The sequence below is a fragment of the Rhincodon typus genome, chromosome 11 (assembly GCF_021869965.1).
Source record: "Rhincodon typus isolate 14 chromosome 11, sRhiTyp1.1, whole genome shotgun sequence".
Classification (NCBI taxonomy): domain Eukaryota; kingdom Metazoa; phylum Chordata; class Chondrichthyes; order Orectolobiformes; family Rhincodontidae; genus Rhincodon; species Rhincodon typus.
Window position 1 is genome coordinate 66773569 of NC_063342.1, and position 27167 is coordinate 66800735.

The following is a 27167-nucleotide window of genomic DNA, read 5'->3' on the forward strand; positions in this document are numbered from 1 at the left end:
TTGTTGGAGCTGCATTCATCCAGGCAAGTGGGGAGTATTCCATCACACTCCTGACTTGTGCTGAGTAGATGGCACCTTTTCCTTTGGTTTTTGGGAGCCAGGAAGTGAGTGAGTTGCCACAGCATTCCTAACCTCTGATCTGCTGTTGTAGCCACTTTGCTCATGTGCCAAGTCCAGATGAGTTCTGGTCAATGGTAACCCCGAGGAAGATGACAGTGGGTGATTCAGTAATGTTAAGACCATTGAATATCATGGGGCAGTGGTTACTGTTGAAGTCTTGAAATGATAGTCTGGCATTTGTTCGGCACAAATGTTACTTTCCACTCATCAGCCCGAGCCTGGATATTACCCAGATCTTGTTGTAGTTGCACATGGAAAGCTTCAGAATTGGAGCAGTGAACGGTGCTGAAAGTTGTGCAACCATCAGTGAATATTCCCACTTCTGACCTTAGGATGGAGGGGAGGTCATTGAAGCAGTTGAAGATCATTGAGCCTAGGGCACTACCCTGAGGAGCTCCTGCTGAGATGACTGACCTCAGTAACCACAATCATCTTCCTGTCTGCCAGTTATGACTCCGACCAACAGAGTTTGCCCCGATTCCCATTTGCTAAGGCTCCTTTATACCACACTTAGTCGAATGAAGCCTTGATGTCAAGGATTATCACTCCCCTCATTCAGCTCTTTTGTCCATGTTTGAACCAAGGCTGTAATGAAATCAGGAGCTGAATGCCACTGGTAGAACCCCAACTGGGTGTCAGTGAGCAGGTGCTGCTTGCTAGCACTTCCATCACTTTACTGATGAGCAAGAGTAGACTGGAGTGGTAATTAGATTTGTCCTGTTTTTTGTGTAAGGACACACCGAGACAACTTTCCACATTGTCAGGTAGATCGTAGAATCCCTACAGTGCAGATAGAGGCCATTCGACCCATTGAGTTCCACGGATCCTGCCTGTCTCCATAACCCTGCATTTACCATGGCTAACCCAGGTGGCCTGCCCATCCTTGGACTCTGAGACAATTTAGCATGGCCAGTTCACCTAAACTGCACATTTTTGGAGGGTAGCAGGAAGCCCATGCAGGCACTGGGAGAACGTACAAACTCCAAACAGACAGTCACTCAAGGCTGGAATTGAACTCTGGTCCCTGGCGCTGTGAGGAAGCAATGCTAACCACTGTGCCACTGTATGCCCACTTTCCAGTACCAGTGTTATAAGTACTGGAGAGCTTGGCTAGGGGAGAGAGAAGTTCTGGAGTACTTATTGCTGAATGTTGTCAGGGCCCATAACCTTTACAGTATCCAGTGTCTCCAGCTGTTTCCTGATATCATGTGGAGTGAATTCAATTGGCTGAAGACTGCTATCTGTAATGTGGGGACTACTGGAGGAGGCTGTGATGGATCATCCAGTTGGCACCTTTCAGACTGGAGGCCTGTGACCAGCAGTGTGCCACAAGGATCAGTGCTGGGTCTAAAACATTTTATCATTTGCGTAAATGATTTGGATGTGAGCATAGATATGATTGGTGAGTTTACAGATGACACCAAAATTGGAGGTGTAGTGGACAGCAAAGGCTACTTTAGAGTACAACGGGATCTTGATCTTCATGGGCCAGTGGGCCGGGGAGTGGCAGAGGGAGTTTAATTTAAATAAATGTGAGGTGCTGCATTTTGGTAAGGCAAACCAGGACAGGACTTGTACGCTTAATGGTAAGGTCCTGGGAGTGTTGCTGAACAAAGAGACCTTGGAGTCCGGGTTCCTAGTTCCTTGAAAGTGCAGTTGCAGGTAAATACAATAATGAAGAAGGTGTTTGGTATGCTTTCCTTTATTGGTCAGTGCATACAGTATAGGAGTTGGGAGGTTGTGTTGCAGCTGTGCAGGACATTGGTTAGGCCACTATTGGAATACTGTGTGCAATTTTGGTCTCTCTACTATAGGAAGGATGTTGTGAAACTTGAAAGGATCCAGAAGGATTCACAAGGATGCTGCTAGGGTTGGAGGGTTTGAGCTATAGGGAGAGGCTGAATAGGCTGGGGCTATTTTCCATGGAGTGTCGGAGGCAGAGGGATGACCTTTAAAGAAGTTTATAAAATCATGAGGGGCATGGATAGGGTGAATAGTCAAGGTCTTTTCCCCAGGGTAGCGGAGTCCAAAACTAGAGGGCAGAGGGTTAAGATGAGAGGGGAAAGATTTAAAAGGGACTCAAGGGGCAACTTTTTCACGCAGAGGATGATGTGCATATGGAGTAAGCTGCCATAGTAAGTAGTGGAAGCTAGTACAATTAAAACATTTGAAAGGTATCTGGATGGGTATATGAATAGGAAGGGCTTAGAGGGATATGGGCCAAATGCTGGCAAATGGGACTGTACTTATTTAGGATATCTGGTCAGCATGGACGAGTTGGACCGAAGGGTCTATGACTCTGACTTCTGGATGAAGATTGCTGCGAATGTGTCAGCCTTATCTTTTCTACTGATGTATTGAACTCTTCGGCCATTGAAGATGGGGATATTTGTGGAGCCTCCTCGTACAGTGAGTTGTTTAATTGTTCTCCACCATTCATGACTGGATGTGGCAGGACTGCTGAGCTTAGATCTGACCCATTGATTGTGGGATCACTTAGCGCTATCCATCACTTGCTACTTATGCTGTTTGGCACGCAAGTAGTCCTGTTTGGTAGCTTCATCAAGTTGACACCTCATTTTTAGGTATGGCTGGTGCTGCTTCTGGCATGCCCTCATGCACTGTCCATTGAACTAGGGTTGATCCCCTGGTTTGATGGTGATAGTTGAGTGGGGAATATGTCAGGCCATGTGGTTAGATTGTGCTGAAATAGGATTCAGCTGCTCTTGATGGTTCACAGACCATCAGGCATGCCCAGTTTTGAGTTGCTAGATTTGTTCGAAGTCTGTCCCAATTAGTATGATGTGATAGTGCCACGTAACATAATAGTGGGCATTCTCAGTGTGAGGATGGGACAAAAGGACTGTGCAGTGGTCACTCTTACTGTCATGGATGGATGCACCTGCCATCCAGAGTACATTTTCCATAATGCAAGGATTCTTGAAAGATCACTCCCAGTGCATCTTCTCCTTCTAGTACTTCCTTGAAAAATCCTAGCATGCATCTCATCGGGTCTACAGAATTATCAGCCTTTAGCACCATCGGTTTCCTTAAAGCATTTTCTCTAACAGAAGGTACTGTGCTTATTTCCTCTTCTCTTTCTCCCAGCGCACCCATCCCTTTTCGTTATGAATATTTAATATTTTTATAATGCTATTAGTATCCTGTACTGTGAGGACTAATGCAAAGAATTTATTAAACTACAGTCAATTTCTGGCTTGTCAATTGTCCACAAATTCTAAGGGGCCTATTTTCATTGGGTTTCTCCCACTTTTTTGTATGTTTTTGTTACTTGCTTGTTTGGCCTCATTAATCTTCATGAGGGAGAAAATAAATTTTTTTGGTCATCTGTTGACTTTTAAATTTTCTCAATTCTCTGATTTGCCATTAACCTTTGCCATAAGGTATGTCTTTATCTTTCAATTTGAGACTATCTTTAACTTTCCTGGTTAACCATGGTTGGTTTATCTCCTTCTGAGAATCCTCCTTCCTCACTGGGATATATCTTTGCTGTAAGCCATGAATTTTTTTAAACATCCGCCATTATTCATCCACAGTCTATTCTGCTCGAGTCCATTCCCAGTCCACTCCAGGCCCCTCTGCCCTCATTACCATGCAATTACCTTTGTTTAAATTTAGCACAATTGCTTCTGACCAGGGTTTCTGACACTCAAGTTGAATGCCAGATTTTATCATGTTATGATCGTTGTTTCCCAGGGGATGTTCTGTACCTGTGATTCTGTTTGGTAAGCTCCTTCTGTTTGTGCACTTCTTTCGTGGGAAAATGTGGCTAAAATAGCTGCATGAATTTTGATATCACTTCACAAAGCAGTACACTCTTGGTTTGACCACTTAAGTTGATGTCATTAAGTCAGTGTTCCACACTTTATTGGTGACACGTTTCTTAAAAAAAAAATTGTCAGTTGAATGAATGCTAAATAATGTTCCATCACTTAGCTTAGGTATAATCTTCCTTATTCCTTACACTGCCATGTACATGGCTTACTCAGGGTGAGCTCTTGGTGTTTCCTCTCACCTAATTCAAGTTTTCATTTTTGGTTGAATTTTCAATTTTGTTTGGCCTCTCTTGCCACATTGAAAAGAAGTAAGCTATGCTTCAGGAAAAAAAAAACTTGAAGTACATCAAAAACTAAAACAGCAACTAAAAGAAGCCTATGTGACTATCATGTTTATATAGTGCTGACAATCGGATGAAAAATGCCCAAGTGAAGTTCTACTAGCCATCATTTGTATTTAAGCCTTCGTGCTTTTCTGGTTTTAAAAAAGTTGGACAGCATTAACTGAGATGATTTTGATTGTGATATTTATGATGAGTACCATGGCAGATCTCTAAATATGGCTATCAGAGAAACATGGCAAAAACATTCTAATTGGACATTTTATTTTTCTGATGAAAGAAACAGAGCAGTTGAAGTTGTGAAGCATTTCTAGAATATTTTGTGATCATGTCTTAACGAATTTACTTTGACTTATTGTGGAGGTCATTGATTTGGAAATTGGCAAGTGCCACTGGATGAGCTGTGTCCTTGGAATTGATGAGGTATTCAAGAATGCTGCACACAACAGATTGTCAAAAATAAGTGTGCACAGAATTGAAGGTATCATTGTGACAATGCTCTATTCTTGAAAATTTCTTGATTGAAGGGAAGTGATAAGAATTTCCCAAATCTCTGTCCTGGGACATTAGCTTCGAACTGCATGTATTAATCACTCTGGAGGAAAGGAGAATTGTTTGAGAGTTAGTACATCCCACATTTTTGGAGGTGTAGTGAGTTGTGACAGTAGGTGATAAATATGAGGTGATGTATACAGAATGAGTGTGTGGACAAAACTGCAATAAATGCAGTTCGATGTGGAAAATTGAGGTCTTTCACACTTAGCCTGATTTATCTTGATCAGATTATTTTCTTGGTCGGAAGAGCCAAATTAAGTAGCTGGTCATACGCACAAATTGCTGAATTACTGGAGAGACGATTAATAGTAGCATTTGAAGGAAACTGAATTTTTGTTATTTGTTTGAGAGATGAAGCTGGCCAGACCAGCATTTATTGTTTATCCCTGACTGCTCAGATGGCAGTAAATAGTGAACTATGTTGCTGTGCGTCTAGAGTCACCTGTGGGCCAGGCCAGGCCAGGTAAGGATAGCAGATTTTGCTAAAGGACATTGGTGAATCCATTTTTATCAGAGGTAAACTTTACACTTAGATTGGGTATGAATTGGGGATAACAATAATTCTGGCTAGTTTTTTGAGAGAAGTATAATGGACCGAATGACCATCTGTGCTACAGTTTTTTATATTTGTAATGGCAATGTGCAAAAAGGCTAATGTTAAGTTGGCCTTTACCTGAAGGTGATTAGAGCTCAGAAGTAAGGAGGATATGGTTAGAATGCACAGAGCCTAGCCTTGGCCTGGGAAGCATGAACTTGCCAGGTTACGAAATTCTGAGGGGGTCAATTAACTTTCCTGAACTGATATTAAAAGATTTTTTAGGTTAGGACATTGCCACATGCAGCAAAGCTGAGAGGTTGGAGTTGAGAAACAGATTTACCATAATTAAGTTGCTGAATTGGCCCAAGGTGAATGGAACCTGTTATTATGTTCTCTGGTTTCTGTGTGTTGTTTCCTTTATTCATCCATGACATGTGGGCATCACTGGTATGGCCACCATTTGTTGCCCATTTCTCATCACCATTGACACAAAGTGACTTGGTACAGCTCTTTCAGTGGGCATTTAAGAGTCAACTATTGGCACTATAGCTGCCATCATGGGATTTGAGCCTGTGTGCCCAGGACATCAACCTGGGCTTCTGGATTATTAGTATGGTGACATGACTGTCCCCTATCACCCTTGTTAATCAGACGATGTACAGGTAATCTATTTTGTAAAAGCTTTGATTTGATGTATGAATTTCCCAGAGGCACAGACTCTGGAGCCATCACTGGCAAATTTGCATACAAAAAGGATCAAGAGTGAGCCATTTGCCCCCTGAGCATGCTCCATCATTTAAAAAGATCATGACTGATCTGATTGTAACCATAAATCCATATTTACGCTTCCCTGATTATCTTTCACTGTTATGTGACGTGATTCATGAAAGTGAAAATTAAAGCAAAAGCAGGAGTTTGAGAAACTGTTGCCATTTCATGAAGTTCTGTTTTTACTACTTGTTTCAGTTATTTTTAACATACTGTATGTTCCCTGTTCTAACCTTGATCTGATAAATGTTCATTTTTATTGAATGAAAAATATCACTTGATAGCTGTCTAGGCAGCTGAGTTCCGAGCCTGACTTCAGACCTCCTACATAGCAAACTCTAACACATCAAATTGTCATTCCAGGTATATGTGAACAACAGTGGGAAGTATAGTGACCTGGGTCATCCTTTTGGTTACCTAAAAGCTAGTACAGCTTTGAATTGTGTTAACCTTTTTGTGATGCCTTACAACTATCCTGTACTGCTTCCACTTTTAGGTAAGTATAATATTTTACAAGGATTTTAATGGGAGTCCAGGTTTTGAGGTTAACAATAAAAGTGCCTGCATTAACTAGTTAATTTTAAATTTTGGTTTCAAGAGGTAAAATGTCTCAATCTGTAATTTTGCTATGAACACATGTAACCAAGTCCAATTACTCTGAAGACAAATGAGAATTGGTAGCTAAGAAGTTATTTGAATTTAAATAACTTCTTGTATCTGTGCTGTTGAGCCAAAGGTTTTAATACGGCAAAAATGCCACCTGTGCCTTTGAAAGTTGTAATGGACTAGCTTTGTAGTTCAATAAGAATACCTTTTGAAATGGAATCATATGATCATTGCTTGCATTGCAAGTCATCTTATTTTAAGACCTATTGGAAAATAATAATCCTTCAAAGAAATGTTGACTTGTCCTGTAAAGTTGTGAGATTGCCAGCTAACATTTGAGTGTTCCCTAGTAATGTAATCTAAAAGCATTGCACGTTAAAATGAAGTGTGACAGATTGGGGCCTTTTTTTTTCTGCTGGCAGGCATATAGCTATAGGCAGATTAACTTGTTCAGTTTTGAGCCAGTATGCATCTTTGTAAGCACACTCTAGGTACTGCAGTCAGGATTCTTCATTTTGTTTACATTGAGTATAGTCATTGGAACTGAAATAATTTTCTACGTCTTGTTTGGGTTAAGTTCAACTGTGCTGGGACAGCATGAGTTGAATGACACAGCTTCTGCCAATGCATAATGCACTGATACACTAGGAATGAGTGCCTATCTTTTCGTGATCTTCGGCTACTGATTGCACATTTAGCAAAATATCTATTGTTTGGCATTCAAAACAAGCAGTTGGATAAAGTTAGTTGGTCTTTAGTTCAGTATTTTAAAAGAAATTCTTGTCTTTACCATGTTGGAAAATAGCTGGAATTGGAGAGATTGGAAATGGAAGAAAATTGATTCAAATTTAAGAACTATTCTGTTGGTACAGTGCATTGATGTGTTTGGTGTGCAGTTATCCGAGTAATGAAGGACTGATCCTGACCATGGAATCAACAGCCTTTGTAAGATGATGGAAAAGAAGATTGCATGGTTCATGTGCAGCATCTATTCAAGGGCAAAAAAGCAGGCATAAATATCTTACCTGCCCTCTTAGACTAGGGATAAAATTTATATAATGATGAATAAGTGCTAATGACATGGCTGCAGTGAATCTAAAATGTCCCAACAGTGATGTTTCGTTGCTCACTGCAAATTGAAGAACATTAGGTACCATTTTAAAAAGTGTCTTTGTTGGCATTGGCAAAAGCCCACCACTTGAAGGATGGACTGACCAAGCTGCAGCTGTTCTCCTGCTGAAATGAGACTTCAATTCCACACATTTCTGACAATGTTCCTGGGTTTGATATACAATGAGATCACTGTCATGTCTGCTTTTCCATTTGATCTGGAATCTTAAATAGCAAAACCTCATGGATGCGTAATCTTGCTCTTCTTTATTAGAAGGTTCTAGAAATCAGTGAAGAGATTTTTAACAGTGGATGGGATGGGCTGCAGGTCACGTTCAAATCAACAATTAAACATCCTCTTCTGAACTCTTGTAGCACAATTGAAATATTTTTGCACAAGAAATGACTGCCATGCCAACCAGCAGTCATTAGCGAATTAGCTCCAAAAGTAAGCCATTTTGGGCTGTTAAACAAGCACTAAGTGTTAATTGTTTCTTAATATAAGAAATATGCACAGTATTTGACATGGAAGTCGCAGAGTTGCTCATCACTGATCTTTTTGTGCTTGAAAAGTTATTGGTGCTGTTATTTAAACGCCTAATTTTGTACCATTATCAAAAACACAGTCTTTGCTTCTCAGCCTTGGTATTACTGTATGTTGCATTTTTTTTTTGTTGTATATGAATCTAATGATGGTTGTATATATGTGTGTTTTTACATGTCCGGAGAAATGCAATCAGCACCAACTGGGCCTGACCAATAAGCCTCTCTCTCGACTTCCTCTGACAGTCAGAAAACATGGTTCATTGGTCGACACCAAGGCCCGCCATTGCTGTTGCATTGTTTCATGGGTAGGTAACTTTTGCTAAACTCGGGTGTTATGTGACATTTTCTCGTGCAATTGCTTCTTCCCCGCTTATTTGGATTTCTTCATGTTTTAACATTTTAATTTATTTAATATTGTTTACCAATAGTACATACTGAACCTATTGGGATGATACTGCATCAGCAAGTAGACTGCATTTCATTGACTGTCTCTTTGTGCAAATTTTGAGTTCAGTGTAATGTCATCTAAAGGAGCAGATGGAATATTTGATTAATAATGCAATGTTTAAAATTGGTTTGGTTTTAATATTTTGAAGTTCTGTTCACCCAGGACCCTTGCACTTGTTGGTCTACATTGACTTACAGTCCGGCAATGTCTCAATCTTAAAATTCTCAATCTTATGTTCAAATTGGATTGTGGCCTCTTCTGTCCAGCTCTGCAGTCTTTTAATATGTGATTTCTTGTAGATTCTCACTCACTTCACTCAACCATTTATGAGCACTAAGCTCTGGATTTACGTCCATCCCTCCATCAAGATGCTCCTTCAAACCTACCTCTGACCAAATATTTTATTATCTGTCCCAATTTCTCCCCTTTTGTCTGGGTTAGATTTTGCCTGGCACCCCCTTGAAGTGTTTTGGGATATTTGGCCATGCTATGTAAGTGCATTGTTGAGGGTGTTAAGTAGAATATCTCTTTCAATGTTAACTATACTTCCTCAGGCTTCACCGATGCACAAGTGCAGCTGAACCGCATAGACCTAAACAATTGTTATCGTGATGACTGCTTCCTCTTGTTTAGCCCAATTTTGTTTCCTAAAGGAACTATAGAATTACAATGATAGATATTTCTCTGTATTAATAACAAGCAAATTAAATTGTTGCTTCATGGTCATGGACTATGTCATACTACACTGAACATTTTGATTTCAAATTGACTTTTTTTTGGAAAATCTTAAATCACAGTCATGTCTTGTAAATTCAGATATTGAAAACAAATGCCAAATTTTTTTGTATATCTTTTCAAAAATATGCAGTCTAATTTTTAGATAGTTCGACCATGAGGAATTCAATCAGAATGAAGGGGGCGGGGGTAATGTAGTATGATTCATCATTTAAAATGCTGCTTCATATTGGATGGTTATGAAACTGTACATTGTTACTCCAATATTTGAGGAGACTTCTGAGTGTACTTGCAGTGTTGCAAATATTCTAATCCCACTGTAAAGAATCTTTATCATGGCTTAAGTGCTCCTGAACTTGTTAAAAGTTCTACCTTTCTGTGCGTTAGTTGAAGAATGCAGCCCCAAAGCCTGCATTCCTAATTAGCAAGAATGGATTTTGCGCTCCAACCGACGGTCCCAATTTATGATACGCTGGTTATTTTCTGAGCTGCTTCATGTAATTGTATAGACTTTTAAAAGGATGGTTCTCAATCCCTGAACTATTTATCCACAGGTATAAACTGTGGATATAGCTTTCTCCACCCTGTCCTCCCCAAAATTTTCTTAACGCTGCCGTCATAAAGTTTGTCCTTAGTGATTGTGTTAACTGATGGAGTAGATAAAATTTATTCCCACTCATCGAAATTTAGAACCTTGATAGTAGTCCAAAAATACAGTTACACCTTTCAGAAATGAAATTGGTAAACACCAGTAAATACCAACGTTTGGTGTTCTCTTTTGCAAACAGCAATTGATGGATGATCAATTATAAATTTAAACCTTGAGATTGCTTTATATTCTATTTATCAGAAGGTATTGAGGAATAGGGAGCAAAGGTGATATATGGATTTAGTTCATGATCTTATTAAATGGGAAAATAGGCTGGAGGAGTTGAACAGCATGTTTCTGTTCCAACTTGCTGTTCAGCATTTTTCCATTGTGATGAAAAGCAAAGTGATGTGGGCACGCTGCTGTAAAGTATGCGCACAACAGATTTTCAAACCTGAGATAGTAGGAACTGCAGATGCTGGAGAATCCGAGACAACAAGGTGCAGGGCTGGATGAACACAGCAGGCCAAGCAGCATCATAGGAGCAGGGAGGCTGACGTTTTGGGCCGAGACCCTTCATCAGATTTTCAAACCTGCTCACTCTGTACATCGCAGCATAATTTATGGGCTGGAATTGCAGGTTTCCGTTATCAAGCAAGCAGTCACTAAGTTCAGAACTGATTGACTTTGAATTTGTTAGTGAGTGGTTACTGTCCTGAGACATAGGTGACAGACAGATGTGTTTTTACCTGGTCTCTGACGAGCTGCTACACAAATTCTATATTCTAAAACACCCAGCTGGAACAAAAAGAAGCTGCTTTAGCTTGATTGCATGGAACATACTAATTAATATTTGTAATGGCCTTTTGAGTGGCCCTAGGAACCTGTAGTATTTTCATGTTAAATGATAGAGTAGCCTAACTCTACATATGAAGAAATCTTTCATCCGTTAATATCATAATCAAGGGAAAATCTAGTTAAGTCCACGCATGAGCTCATTATGCTTATGTTTTTATAAATTAAGTTTTTCAGTTTTGATGTTTAAGCTTACACTTAGCAATTGGCTCTTAACTCAAGCTATTAGATGTATGATTTTCTGATACCTTAGACTTTTGGACTATTTTGGTGTGTGTTATGGTATGAATTCTCATTGGTTACATATGGTGTGACCAGCTACAGAATAAAGCTGTTCGCAGACAATGAAATCTCACCCCTTTTCTTCCCGCTGCCTCACCCACCCAGAAGAAATGATATATCAGCCATCCCTGCTGTACTTTTCAACTGATGCTTGGTTTCCAGGAGACTAGGTTATGCTGCTATCATAAGGGAAGCTAAATATTGCTACGCAGTTGAGAATGGTTCAAATAAGCATGTTTCTTGAAATTTAATCTAAATGTGCACATAAGTGGCTTGTAATATGGATTCGGACACAATTGGCATTGGAGAAAATGTCTAAACTAATCATGTGAGTTTTTACAGCTAGGAAAGGGAGGAAATATCCATCCTGTGACTCAATTTATTTTAATCCCAAGATCCTTTGTCCCTGGTCCCCAACCACTTATTTCGTTTTACTTGGAATGTGGTTTTGTTGCATATGTCGTCAATATGCCATTGAAAAACTTCAGAGTCTGGTATTCAAAATTAGCCCAACTAAAATAAATTGTAATGTGCAGTGTGTTCTAATTTGTAATGTCAGAGGATGGGTTGATGCAAGTTTGAATTTATTTCCCTGCTGTTCACTTTCTGCTCTGACAACAGAGTAAGTAAGATCTTTAAGCAGGTTGCCTTCCTGATGGCAGGAGAGTAGGATCATTTTTTTAGAAAAGATCTGTCTGCTTCACTTGAGAATAACACTGTTTTTGAAATCCAGATCAAATTAAGCAACAGGGAATTGACTTTGGTACAATTACAACTCGTTGTTTGGTTTTTGTTTTGCAGATGATTTGTTCAAAGTGCATAAACTGAAGCCCGTTATGAAATGGCGGCAGGCATTTGAAAATTACTTGAAGACAATGCCTCCCTATTATATTGGGGTATGCTTCATTTGATATTTTGCAAGTTATGTCCAGTGTGATTCAAGATATGTGATGTATCAATTTTAGGTTTCAGATTTCAAAATAATGGCATATGGGTGTTGGGTTACTTTTTTTAATGGGTGAGACAATCCTTTCAGAACAGGGACCTAATTTGCAACGTGTCAGCACGTGGAACCCCCGAGTTTTAATGCAGTTTTTTTCCTGTGGTCCTTTATTGCTGGTGGAGTAAACATTAAGCACCATATGGCGTTGAATATCGGTTTAGAAAACCTAGAGCTTGAAATTTTTTAGGGCTGTTGGAGGGGTCTGAACGGAGTTCAGAAGTGTAGGCATCTCCAAAAACGAGTGATTTTTTTTTTTCAGTGCAGTTTAGGGAATGTGACCTCAACAGAAAAGTTTTTAGTTTGTGCAGCTTCTAGACCAGGAGTGTTTGCTTAGAAATCTGCCGGTTATCAGAAGCTGAGATTTGAGAGTATTTATTATAAGAAACCTCCCCAATTCAGGATAGAAACGGGGGAGAAGTAATCCAGTACAACTTCAAAATTTGATAGAGGGGGATAATCTCTGAATTTGAGTTACTGTGAAGTGATGGTGCTGAGGAATAGGTTGAAACTTTGTTTTGCTAGACGTTTTAAGATTTTTCTGACGGTGTTCTATATCTAAGTAACTATGTTGTTTTCATCTTTTGTGTAATAAAGTTGCATTGCGCTGTTCAAAGAAGCTGCTGCCTCATGTGACACTTTTCAGTCACTGAAAACAGTTAGCAGGAATAAAACAAAAATCTTTCAACTAGATTGCATTCTGGAATCTTACTTGTTCAGTAGTACCATCAGCTGGGATCGTAACAGTAGTTATTTAGATTCACTGCTCAAGATGAGGTACTTTGTCTGCAGCCAGTTAATACTTCACACGGTTGAAAGAATTAACTTTTAAAAGTTACAAGTCTTCTAATTGTACCTTAGCCTCATGTTGGAGAAAGCAGGAGAGAAAGCTTGTACTTTGTTATTGCTGAATGTTAATGCATAGAGGTCTTCAGTTGTGGATTTTAGCTGTACCAATAGCTCTATCATGCTGTTCTATCAAGTAGCAGGGCAAACACAAAGAACTGTCTTAAAATTCATAATGATATTGGCTTCTTTCTGTCTGTCGTTCATGGCATCAAGGGATTAAACATTAACTTCACTCTCAAATCATGTCCTAACAACTCCATTTAATTTCTACAGGAGTGGAAAATTGAAACCTTGAAACCTTAAAAGGAACATTGGAAATGCTCCAAGTTCTCAGCAGTTTATGACAGCATATGTGAAGAGAGTAAGAACCAATATTTCAGCAGCTGAAAGGTCACAAACCTGAAATGTTGGTTGTTTCTCTCCACAGCTTTACAGATCATTTCAGTTAGGTGCACTGTGTTGTATGAATAAGATAATTATGTCCAAATGAAGTTTAGGTCAGTCATTGAACTTAATCCAACATTTCACAGACCCTCATCGATGAGTACGCTTAGTCATATTGGATTCAGTTAATTAGAGCAGCTGTTGACCTCTGTTTTCATTCCTATCCATGGAAAGGGGATCAGTATTGTCAGTATTTGGGGAACTTTGAAATACAAACTGAGATCTATCTATAACTCATTTCAGAGAATTACAGTAATCTGGAAATGAACAACCAAATCTACATCTCATATTGCATTATTAGACTATAATCTAATGAAGTGTAAATTCAGCCATATTGCATTCACCATTGTGAATAAATTCTTTGCTTTGTCCTTTAGCAAATTTCAGTCAAACCGAGCATTGCATAAATGCAGTTCAGGTATTTTGGTTTCAAGTTAGCATTGCGGTACAATGCCTAAAGCTTACAATAAAAGGTCAAAAAGCTGCCTCTTAGTGATGTGCTGAAATCTACCAAGACACCTTGCAGGTCATTGTAAGCTGTAACTCTGTTTTCTTCCTTGTTCCCCTTGTCCTGTTGTTCTTGTACTGTTTCACATTCAACGTCTCTCTGTTCTGAGGAATTTTATGCCAAGGTATTGACTGATTCATGTTTTCTTGATTAGATGCTGCATGCTCTGAGTGCTTCCAGTACTTTTGTTTTGGTTAGGTATTCTTAATACTTCTGCCCAAAAACTACATTTTTACAGTGTAGTTACAGGTGTCATTGTATTATTTCTAAATTAACTGAGTTCTCAACTGTAGAAATATTTTGAACTAATATTCAGTCCTTCTCTTGCTAGTGCTGGAGATGTTCTCAAATTTATTTATTCATTCATGGGATATAGGTGTCACTGGCTGGGCAGTGGTGCTGTGCCCAGTGTCTGGAGTCAAAGTTGAGAACTTTGAGGGCACCTCTCTCCCAAGTGTATGACATTGTGCTACCACCATTGTTCTCTCAGTGAGATAGGACATAGCCAACGATGATAACTGTTGTCATGTTCAGAAGTCACACTACACCAGGTTATAGCCCAAGAGGTTTATTTCAAGTCTCAAGTTTTCAGAGCGCTGCTGCTTCATCAGATGAAGTGACTTTGCCCACTCCAGTCCAACACCAGCAATTCCGCATCATGGTGTTGTCGTGAACATGGATTGTAATATGTGTGTGTTTTGGTGTTAGTCCACCATGTTCATAAGGAGGGCTTTTGAGGGTCGACAGACTATGTATGCTGCAGTCATTTCAGGTGCCTTTGTCAATGCCAGGTGGTCTGTCCAGTTTCACTGCTTTCTTCAGACTTTGTAGTGTTTGATATAATGGAGTGGCTTGCTGGGCAATTTAAGGGAGCAATTAACAGGCAATCACATTGCTGTGGGTCTGGATTCGCATACAAGCCAGACCAGGTAAAGACGACAGTTTCAGTTTTGTGTCTGACTCATTTATTAGAGTTCTTTGAGGAAATCTCAGTCAGTATGAATAGAAGGGAACCAGTAGACGTGTTATATTTGGAGTTGCAGAAGGTGTTTTGCAATGTACATGATAAGAGGTTAAGTCATAAAATAAGAGCCCAGATGTTGGAGGTAGTATATTGATTTGGATAAAAAATTGGCTAATGGTCAGGTAACAGTCCCAAGTGGAGGTTAAGGTTTCTTTTTCAGGTTGGTGACCTGTGAGCAGTGGGGTTCCACAGGGATTAATGCTGGGACTGCAACTGTTCACAATATAAATAAATGATCTGGAGGAAAGAAGTGAATGTACTGGAGCCATATTTGAGATGACACCAAAATAGGTGGAAAGGTAGATTATGACAGGGATACTAACAGTTTTATAGATAGCTATGGATAGGTTAAGTAAATGGGGAACAACCCATTTGGTTCTCTGTCCTCCAGGGAATGAAACTGCCATCCATACCTGGTTTGGCCTACATCTGACTCCAGACCCACAGCAATGTGGTTGACTCTTAACCGCTCTCTGGGATGGGCAATAAATGCTGGTTGAGCCAGCAATGCCCTCATCTCATGAAGATTAAAAAAAAATACTTTTAAAAATTACCTGGGTCCCTGGATTATTAGTCTAGCAACAATACCATTAGGCCACCACTGCTGCTTATGTCCTCTATTAGAGGGTAGTTTATTGCATCAGAAAGACTTCAGTAATTTCTGTTTGGAGGTTAGTCTTTACTGATCTAATACTAATCCAGAATTAAATGAAATCTCCATGCTTCTCTAAAGTAAAAATCAAAGGTGATGTTATTATTATTAACATAACTAATTTCATGCTAGTTTGAAAACTAATGTCAATCAGAGGGTTAACTGTATTTACAAAAAATATGGTATCAATTGATTTCTCCCAATGCAGTTAAATAAAATATTTGAATTTAAATGTGAAGGGTCGGAATCATTCCATGCTCTAGTGAGAACTGCCTACATTATTTTTGACTGCTGGAGCCCTTGATGCTGTTAATAACCTACCCAAAGGTTGGTTTTGCCTGAATGCAGCATGTGACATTGTGAGAATTAGGATTCTAGGAACTGTAACTTTTGATGTGCTCAAGATCGTGAAATACATATAATTTAGTGCTCCCAAAAAATCTTGAGGCATATTTTAAAAATTGCCCAACCTTTGGGGGAGTGGCATAATATAAATACATCTGAAGCATTCTGATCTAATACCAAGTTAATATCAAAACTCCTATGAAATTTATTCCAGTTGCACAAGTGACTAAAAAGACATTATTCATGAAAAATTGAAAAGTGAATGCTACTTGTGAGTAGCTCTTACCAATGCTGTTTTTTGGCCCACTGGTTAGCACTGCGGCCTCACAGCACCAGGGACCCGGGTTCGATTCCACCCTTGTCTCTGGGGAGTTTTGCATATTATCCTCATGCCTACGTGGGTTTCCTCCGGGTGCTCTGATTTCCTTCCACAGTCCAAAACTGTGCAGATGAGGTGGATTGGCCATGCTAAATTACCCATAGTGTCCAGGTGTGTGCAGGTTAGGTGAATCAGCCTAGCAGAATGCAGGGCTACTGAGATAGGGTAGGTGGGATGCTGTTTGGACGGTCCATGTGGACTCAATGGGCTGAATAGCCTGCTTCTACACTGTAGGGATTCTGTGATTCTACGATGATTCTATGGAAAAGTTACAATTGGGGCGTCAAGATGAGGTGGTGAGAAGTAGCTGTCATGTTACTATGGCATATAACGTGTGTTGTATTAGGTGTCAACAATAATTGTCTTAATTGTGGTTTAAACAATGGTGAATGAAGCATGTTTGCAGTGCAAGTACTTTGCTGGCATAAGAAACACCGATGTATTCATCCTAGAAGTGAACAGGTTCCCACAAACAACAATCTTGATAATCTGATGTAACAACATCAGCAAGGACACGAGAGAACATGCCTGCTTCTCCAAGAACAGTGCAGCCATGAGATTCTGTTCACTCAAAAGTGCAGATGAGGCCTCTGAACTAAACCTGTAGCCTACTGCACTCATTCATTGAAGTATCAGCTTGATTTTTGAGCTCAAGTCTCTAAAGCTGTATTTCCCAAACATTTTACCACTGACCCCTATTTCAAATTTGAGATTTGTTGAAGCTCCTCAGTGAGAACTGAATGTGTGGTTTGGGGCTTGTAGCTGTGAGGGTAGAGGCTTATTAGAAATGGAACACAGCTTTTATAACTTGGTTCGAAATCCAAGGCAGTCTTTACTCTCTTGCCATTCAGGACCCTAAAATTTCAGTTCATGACCACACTTGGGGATCTGACCCCCGACGTTTGGAAGCCCTGCTCAAGAATGAGACTTGGAATCACAACTTTCAGTCACTGAAGTGCAGATTTTTGGATTTTCACATTCACGTATCTCTCGCAATTCCTTTTCATGAGTCAAAAGGATCTTTTGTGTTTATTTAATGTTGAAGGTTCTGAAACCCTCCTTTAATTTTTAGTTCTAAAATTATGTTCACAAGTTGTGTTTTATGTACCAGATGAGTAAATTCCACCATACTGGGAAAGTTGAGAAATCGGTGCATATGCTTACTGAGACCATTTACCGTGTTCTGGAACTAGCGAATAAAAGTTAAACGTCTTGGTGCATCTTAGATTTGAATAGTTAAACTTCTGTTAGGTGTCTACTTTGCAAACTATTGTTTTCCTCCTTGGGAGCAGTTATCATTTGCAGGTTTTGAGCATTGAAAAAAAAAAAAAATCTGCTCAATCCTGGATAGTTGTCAGTAAAACTTCTTTCTTGTTCCATGAGAGAGGAAACCAGGACGTGAAACTTGGCAATCTGTGTTCCAGCAAGAATTTCTTCCAGGTACTTCAAAATACTTCTCAACTTGGACTGAAAGTTGGATTTCAAAAATCCCTGTTGTCTGTCACTTTGCAAGCTGGTGCACAAAAATGCAACCTTTTTCCAACATCTGTTTAAAGTGGGCTACTTATGGAGCTGGTGGTTGTAATGAACCTGTCCTGAGCTGCCACATGCAAGTTAAACATTGCCCTCAAATCATTCACTTCTGTGCAGTTTGGAAGCAGTCTTTTGAAACTGCTGTTTTTGAGTTAATCAAGAATTGTGACAAAGGAGCAAGCAGATTGGAGTCAATTTTGCAGTGCAGTTAATACAAGAGTAATTGTAGTTTGCTTGTGACCACAGGGAATGCTGACAAGAACTAACTTTTGCACTGAAGCAAAGGTCATAAAGCTGATTTAATGTGGCATCAATCCTAGTTTAATGGTGATGTTGTGACAGTGTCCATAAAGCAGCATTCATTGATAGATCACCATTGAACAAGTTATCTATCTTATTGTTCTTTGTGGAATCATGCTGTATATGAAGCAGTAATTCCATTTATCTCAATTAGGCTTTATGAAGCATTCTATAAAGTGATTTGTGGCTCTCAAAAACAGAGGTTGCTGGATGTAACTGTGGGAGCCGTTGGGTGGACGGTAATTTGGAAATCAAGGTTCTTTTCACTCCTGTATGGTTGCCTTAAAGTGATGCGGAGCAGAAACCCACCATGGTCAGCATATGCTGAATCTGAACGTTTTCTTTGAGCATGTCTGGCTAGATATTTGGATAACACTGGAAATTTAATCCAAATGAGACTGATAATGCATGGTGGGTAGATCAGGCTGCATCTTGAACTCTTCCATTTTGACTTTGCAGTTATCATACTACAGCAACTAAACTGTACAACTCCATTAAATATGGAAACTCATGATGGTGTCCATATCAGCATGTTGTTGGAGGCTGGATTTTTTTGCTGATTAGGACCTTTGCTGAATTCATATTGTGCAAAAATGTTACTGCAAATTACATTGAAGTATTTTTCTTAAACCAGATAGAGATTTTCAAGATTAAGATTATTATGGACAAAATGCTTCTACTTGTGTGGGAGACCAGATCCAAGAACCTTGCAGTATGAGATACTCAATAAATCAAATAGGAAGTTCAGGAAAAACTTGTTTTTAACCTGGAGAGTGGTTAGTAAATGGAACTTATAGCTGTAAGGAACAGTTGAAGTGAAAAGCAGATATATAGAAGGACAACTAGATAAGCACACATTTGTGCTGAAGGGGTGCGAAGAGCAAAGGCAGGAGGAAGCGGGGACCCACTACCATTTGAAGAATATTCCACTTTTCTCTGCTGAGGACTAAATTTCTCATTTGAAACAATATCTTCAAATTACACTGTATTGTCTTAAATTTTGATCATAGTTTAAATGCACCTATAAGAGCAAGCCTATGCTCCCTGACCGTGACCTGGGAAAATCTTACTATTGTAAGCAAGGAACTGAAATGGCGGTTTCATTTGGGTAGTATGTTCAAATAGACCAATTATGGTAGGGTGGTTATGATGTGGTGGGGTATGAAAAGGAGGATGCCAACCATGTGAATTTGAATACTTAGCCTTGGAGTTTTTAATATTGAGTTTTGTTTCGTAAAGAAAACTACAGGGTATATGTTTATATTTTAACAAGTTTCTGTGCCATTGCCACATACTTGCATGTACATTGAGGTGTACAGATAAATTCCCATTGGTTGAAATAGGTTAGAGGATCTGGAATGATTTCTTGATGGTCCTTGAATTGGAGAAATAAAATCAGGGGTTTTACAAATGCAGTAGATCTGTAGGCTGAGACCCTCTGGGCAAAAGTAGAGTGTATATGGCTTCAGTAACTTTGTTGCGGGTGGTCTCTGTTGCAGGCACCCAGGAATAGGCATTGGGCAGACCGCACCAGTTGATGTGACATGACAAATTGATTTCCAAAAGGTCATGTGAGGGATGATTATTGGAATACATGCTATTTTGTAAAGATATACTTGCAAAAAGCTATATGAGTAAGCTCAGTGATGTTATGTATTTTGCTGCAGATGGTAGTTACGATGTGCTGCTGTCTGTACCTTCAGTGCTTCTTTATTTTCTGATGATCTTGGTTTTGTACCGAGGTTGCAGTAAGGTATTTTGTCTGTTGACCTCGAGAAAGGTGGAGAAGTTGGCAATATGTAGTCTTGGAATTTTAGCATGTTTGAGTTTTGGACACAATCTTAAGCTTGGAGCTTGCAAATGCTGGGTAGAACAAGAGTTTTGGTAGAGGGTAATCTTTCTTCAGTGAATGAGTAACTTGGTTGAATGACTTTGCATTACTACTTTCTGACGCTACCTTCAGTAGGTACCTGAAATCTCTGACTGCACCAGATTAGGAAAAATGTCACTAGGTTTCCAGGAATTGCAGAGTTCTTTCTAAGTATATAGCATTAACTTAATTAGATGTTTGGCATTCCCCCATCTGCCTCTTAGTGTAAACAAAGATCATTATGTGTTCGGAGGGTATCTGGAATGTATAGCTGTTCAATCCAGCCAAGGGTTGCTAGAGTAGGTCTGCTGTAGCCTAGAATTCCCTTCTTTAGACCTGCAAAGTTATGCCAGAGATTCTAAAGCTAAGACCACCTTGATACGTGTAAAATTTCAGAGTATGTCCAGTATTTACTATGAATTGACCTGAAATTCTAAAATGTAGATCTTTTGAGAGGTTTTGGGGGAGGAACAGATGCTGGTTTGGCCTTTGACTGATGAATGGGACTGATGTGAATTGAAATGTACATATATGCTTCCCCAACTTTACTATGCTCATAAATATTTAATCCTGGTGTATAAAGAGTGATTTGTTTTTTTCCCGTCAGCTAGTTATTGTGTTTGCCTTTTACCTGTGTTAGTGTATGGTTACTATCCACTTACATCAGTTTGCTAGCTCTACTTGTCCGCACTAAACCTCTGGGTTTGCACTCTGCAATTTGGATTAAGGAAGAGCATAACAAAAGTATTGGAGCCCTAGTCTTAGCTCTTTAATGCTTGTAAAAAGACAATATACTGCTTTGTTGAGGACCTCCAAATTTTTCTCAAACGGATAGATTGTACAAAATTGCATTCAAAAGCAGATTGATCATGGTATTTAGAGAGCTGTTCAGCATCCTCAGTAGTTTGTGGTTGTTTCAAACATTTAGATTACAGTTGAGCCATAGTGTGTTTCAAACTTTGATTTAAGTTGTAAACCTTAGTTTCAGAGAATTTATCCTGTAAATGTGCCAGTTCAGACTTCAAATATGTTCATAGTGTTTGGGCAGCTGTTTTTTCATGTATAAGGAGGTAATTCTGACAAGTGAATTTTTTTCTTATGAACCCATGCAAGTTGATTGATTTATATAAATCATTGTTTAAGTAAATATTTTGTGTTTCACCAACAGCCTTTGAAAAAGGCGCTAAGGATGATGGGAGCTCCTAACCTGATTGCTGAAGGTGTGGATTCTGGTCTTAGCTACAGCGTCATTTCTTACCTCAAAAAACTTAGTCAACAGGTAAGAGGAGAATCTATGGCTGTTTTTCTGATGTCTAACTGGACAAATGCAACTCCAGTAACAATTGAGAAGCTCAATGCCATCCAGGACACAGCAATTTGCTTGATTGGCACCACATTCACTAAAATTCTCTCCCTCTATCACCAGCGTTAATGGCAAACAGTGTGCACCAAGGCTCCTTCGACAGCACTTCCAAAACCTTAACTACTTCCATCTTGAAGGATATGGGAGTTCCATCTGCAAGTTTGCCTCTAAATCATCATTCCTGAATTGTTGCTGGGTCAAAATCCTGACATACCCTCCATAACAGCATTGAAGATCTACCTACACCAAATGGACCACAACAGTTCAAGAAAGCTCACTGTTGAATTCTCACTGTTGACTTTTTTTCGCTGTAATGTTCAATCCTTGAGCCCTCCGATATTTGCACTTTGCTTTTTCTAATTGTTCCACCGCAAGCAGCTGTGCCTTTAGCTTTCAAGCCCAAATCCCTGGAATTCACTTCACTAAACTTCTCTACCATTCTATCTCTTTTCTCTGCCCTCTCATTTATTGCCCAAACGTCGTCTAATTTCTCCATGTTACTCAATGAGATTGTTTGATAATATTCCTGTGAAGTGCCTTGGAATAATTTATTATTATATAGAGGATTCAAGTTGTTAGATCCCCCAACCCTTACTTTCAAGCGAAGAGAGACCTATCCAATTTGTTTCCTGACGGATCTAGCCTGACCTTCCTGGTATTATCCTTTGGAAATATCTTTTGTGCTCTCTCCAGTGCTTCCATTTGCAGCACAGATTCACAAAGGCAAATGATCCAAGACCGTGCTAGTGCCAAGTAGCACCTTAAAAACTGGCATTGCTGCATGCCAAACAGGCAGTTTACATATTTGAAGTTGATAACTACCTGAAACTTGCCAACTTTAAGATTTCCAGCTTGATTTGTTGTTTCAAATAAATGTTATAACTGAGTTTCAGCGGCGCAGTGACTTTGCTTTGGGATATCCTAGGTTAGGAAAAGCAATATGTCAGTTGAAATTATTTCTTCTAGTTTTGGAAAGGATGCTTCCATGCATTGTTTATGTGCATGTATTAGTCTATCTTTTACATGTTTTTGCTGAAGGAGAAAATTGATCTGCTTGTTTGATGTCAATGATTTAGTGACTATATTGTTATTAAAGCCATCTCTTTCAGACTGTGTTTTTGGGGTTTGAAGTTTTTTTTTAAATGCTTTGTAATTCAGACATTTTTCATTAATTTTAAGTCATCTTGCCATGAACAATGTCCTTTCCAATTCTCAGGCTAAAGTCGAATCTGACAGAATTATAAGTTCAGTGGGTAAGAAACTAGTTCAGGAGTCTGCCATTAAAGTGAAGAACAGAAGCAACAGCCTTTCTTTAGCTCATCGCAAAGACTTGAAGCAAATCATGATGGGAATCACAGGGGAGCTTCCATACAGACTTATGGATTTAAATGTGAAAGAGTTTGCTGGATTCCAGATTGGAATCTTGAACAAGGTGAGTTACCTTCCTTGAAGATGTTTTTAATGTGAATCAAACTTGAAGTATATTCTTCTGCAAAACAAAGTGTTTTCTTTGCTGCTAAAAAGCAGCAATTGAAATGGTTTGTTTTTTTTCTCATTTAACTGCCAAAGTTGCAATTTGGATGAAGAAAAGTACTGTTTCTTGGTTTTGAAAATCTCTGAGCCCCCTCACTGATCAAAACTGAACTGGCAGACTTTATGGCGAAAACTTGAGGCTTGTTTCCTTATTCATTTTGCAGATTTTTTGCAAATTCTTATACAGGTAGGCAGTCAAGTATATCCATATTGCCTGCCATGTGATGACATGTTGAATTGGAATCTTAAAGTTTGCAATTCTACAAAGTATATGTTTATTTCTGGCTGTTTATTGAAGTTAAATGTCTTTGAGAAGCAGATGCGAGACACAAATTTGTAACAAACCTTGAATGTAGGAGAAGGAGGCGTGTCGTGTCCCTGCAGGGATTTCTTTTTAAGGAGTTGATGTTTAAGTGTTTTTTTTTAATCATGGCACCACCACTTTTTTGAAGTGAAACATTTTGAAGGGCAAGTGTATGGATTTTGGACAGAAGGCCATGCTGCAGAGTGATGATAAATGTGTTATATCTTTGACCTGTATCCTTTCACTTTTATTGGAACGTCATTTTTATTTTGGTGACGTAATTCTTGATCACCTGAAAATTTTAACATTATGGGTGATCACTTGCTTTCTCATTGCGTTAACAGCACCATGGGACCTTAAGCTTTAGTCAGTTTTTAGAATGACAATTTTTGACCCTCCAATTCATGCTTCATGAAAGAAAAGGGTAATATATGGTGCAGTCAGTTTACTTAAAAAAAAACTAATAATTGCTGAATAAACCATGTTTTTTAGCAAGTTTTTCAAGCTTGAATTTAGGTGTTGCATACAGTATTCCTTTGTTTAATGTTGTAGTTGCAGTCTTGAGAACTTTAAAGGAAACAGTGTTAAACAAATCAGATTTTTCCATAGTAATCAATGCACAGCAGCTTTTGAGTTGCAGGGTCATGGAGGTGAATAGCATATGAGGGAATTTAGCCCTACGTCACTCCCACCACAAAATGGCATTAAATGAAATCAGCAACGTTGAGCACAAATACCGGTTGTAGTACAAACACAATATGAAATTAAAACAACTTAAAAGGGGCAATTTACAGCAGGGAATCAATTTCCCAAATTGATACTGCAACCAATGGCCTTTCAATTTTGCTGAATCAGATTTGTTTCTTATGTTGTCATTCTTAAGAATTATCAAATATAGGTTATTTTGAAGAATCATCAGTTTCAATTGACTTCCTGCTCATCATACTTTTGATTCAGCATTCATTTGGTGCCAGTTTCTGGCCCTCCCTCATATTTTGCCTTTTGTGTTTAATATCCTGGTGATGGTAAAGTTTGCATTAAAGTTGAGAACGATGGGCTGGATGTTGTGGAGTAAGCAAGCTGATGGGTGGGAGTATTATTCTCCTGGTAGCAGGCAAACTGGACTAGGGAGATAATAAAATGGGAAACCCACCACAACCAGTAGGAAGCTAATTTATATACTACATTGTCCACTTCCATTGAAAGTCCTTTGGACTTGGAGGAGACGGAGTCAAAGGTCAATGGATTGATTTTTGGAAATGGTTTCTGTAGGTAGAATTTGCTGAGCTGACATTGAGAGGAAAGACCTCACATTAAATTCAGAGCCCAGGAAAACTTGGCATAAATTTCAAGGGGCAGTGCTCACTTGAGAAGCAGAGGACCTGCTTCTTAAAGAGACCTTACATTGGACTCCCTAAGGAGAGGCCATTGAAGCTGCCTGTCAGGGAAGGGACCATTAGTGGCAGTATGGGAATCACCCACCATGTCCTCCACTAACTAACTTCAGATGCTGGAAAGGTGGAACTGGCTGGACTGTGACGCCTCTGGGCTTTGAACCTTGTGATACTACCAGATGATCTTGGAATCTTCTCCCATCACTAGCATAACTTTTTCTGCTGAAACGTCTGAAATTCAGATGGTGGAGATGTAAACTGCAGGACATACTGACAAAGTCTGCAAGAGTAAATTGAATTGAGGGCTGGATCCCATTTTAAATAGAGTACTAATTCCTGTGTAGTCATTAGGCATTGCAGTTCTCCTGCATTCCACCTTGTTGCCTTGTTCGAGTGGATGTATTTGTTCCCATAGTAACTGTCTGATTTGATCTGTACCCTTATGCTCAGCATTCAAATATCAAAGAATCGAGCATTGTTTAACCTAAGTTGTCAGCCATGCGTTAGTTTATTTAAAGCCAAGTTGACCAGTAAATCCAGACAATGTACTATGCTAGATTTGGATGCAGATCTCGCTTTTTGAATCTGAAGTTTTAAAAAAAAAGGCATTTCACTAACTCCAGTTTTAATTGCATTTGATTCTGATTCCTTTGCATGAACTGCCAACACAGAATCTCCAGCCACTTTCTTGCTTGAATTAAAAAAAAGTACTCTTTTCGTAGATGTGAGCATCACTGGTAAAGCTAACTTTTATTACCCATCCCTGATTGTCCTTGAGAAGGTGGTGGTAAACTACCACCTTCAACCATTGTAATCCATGTAGTTAAATCTATGTCAGTACAGAACAGTGTGTTTTGGTCCTGTAAATTGCTGAAGTTCTGGTGAGATATTTTCAAACCTAGATGGTATGTGGTTTGGAGAGGGGCTTGCCTTGTCAGTGGTGCTGTTCCTAGGCATTCAGCCATTTCACGATCTCGTGATGTGAATCAAATTCACTGAAGAGCGGCATCTGTAATGCACCCAACTGCTCGGCATTTCGGGTTGAGAAGAACTAACTTGACAGAGATGGCTGATTTACTGCAGGGTTTTGTGTGTGTGTTCGCGTCTCTTTGCTTGGTTAAGGCCACGAATCTTTTCCTAAATGCAGAGAGATAACATACCTTTTTATATAAGGTGGGTAGGTGGCAGCAGTAGGCCATTGGACCCTTCGGGCCTCCTCTGCCATTGAATAACGTAGCTAATCTAATTTTGGTCTGAACTTTATTTTGATGTCTGCCCCTCATCTGTGGACTCCCTTGAGTACCAAAGTCTACCAAACTCAGCCTGGAATAAATCCAGTATTTAATTATTTCAAGTTAAGGCACATCTTTGTGAATGTGATCCAACCGTCAAATAAAAACTGTTATCTTGCTGGTACCATTGTACACAACTTCTTTCTTTTTAAGGATTTAAAGCCTCAGAGTTATAAGAATGCATATGATATACCAAGGCGGAATCTTTTGGATCAGCTTACACGCATGAGGTTAAACTTGTTGAAAACAACACACGCTCCGTTGAAAGGGCAAGACGAAGGTAAAATGAAAATTTACTGGATGTGGCTTAGTGGATTGTGTTTATTTGAATGAGTGCCATGGTAATGGGCCACAACATCATTTCTCTTGATGAAGACCTCCTTTTCAGTTGTAAAAAAGCTAAGTGCAAGTAGTTGTTTTTCTGTTTAAATGATTCACATGTAGATCATGTTTTCCTTATTAGAGCTACAGTTGGTGACTAACCATTAATTATTTTTGTTCTGTGCTGCTGTTGGTCTGTTCTTAGTGAGCTGTTATTAAGTTATTGCTGACCGTCAGTATATTTGTGTGGCTTGCAATGCACTAATGCAGGTCATGTGGGGTGCCTTGAATATTAACATACTAGCAAACAAACTCCCAACAGCTGCTGTTGTGCTTTGTCTTCTGTAGTTTCATGTTTGAATTTGGTGAGCTGGGAACTTAATTAAATTGTTGGGATTAAATTTCAGACTTCCTCAGACCACGTTTTGCCATTTTTATTATGTAGACTAACAGGACAGCAACAGTTTGCATTTACATTGAGATATTTTTCTGGATTAAAGGAACAATGTGCCTCACGGGAAAGTAATCAGAAATAACAATGGTCACTGACCCAAAAAACTAGAGGTGAGGAGGGGCAACTGAACGCTTTGTTGAAGAGTTTAGTTTTTGAGGAGAACGTGAGTAAAGGAAACCATGTAGAAGCAGAGCCATTTTGGGACAGGATTCAAGAACGTAGGGTATAAGCAGCCCAGGAAACGGGTAAGGTTGTCTTGCACAAGAGGCTAGAGTTAGAGAAAGGTAGTGCTGTGAGGCTGTGGGTGGTTGC

General features: G+C 39.3%; 1 protein-coding gene across 6 annotated transcripts in view; it reads left to right on the forward strand.

Moving 5' to 3' along the window:
• Positions 1-27167, forward strand: part of LOC109911494 (integrator complex subunit 6) — an 83205-nt gene that overhangs the window by 40800 nt on the left and 15238 nt on the right. Inside the window, exons 9-13 of one of the 6 annotated variants that reach the window (XM_020510812.2) lie at positions 6483-6615; positions 12092-12186; positions 21363-21473; positions 22774-22989; positions 26234-26360. In XM_020510812.2, the coding sequence (XP_020366401.1) occupies positions 6483-6615; positions 12092-12186; positions 21363-21473; positions 22774-22989; positions 26234-26360 (682 nt within the window). Of the gene's footprint in view, positions 1-6482; positions 6616-8556; positions 8687-12091; positions 12187-21362; positions 21474-21620; positions 22548-22773; positions 22990-26233; positions 26361-27167 lie in introns of those variants that run through there. The other 5 variants (XM_048602933.1, XR_007263216.1, XR_007263217.1 and 2 more) reach the window with 5 other exon arrangements.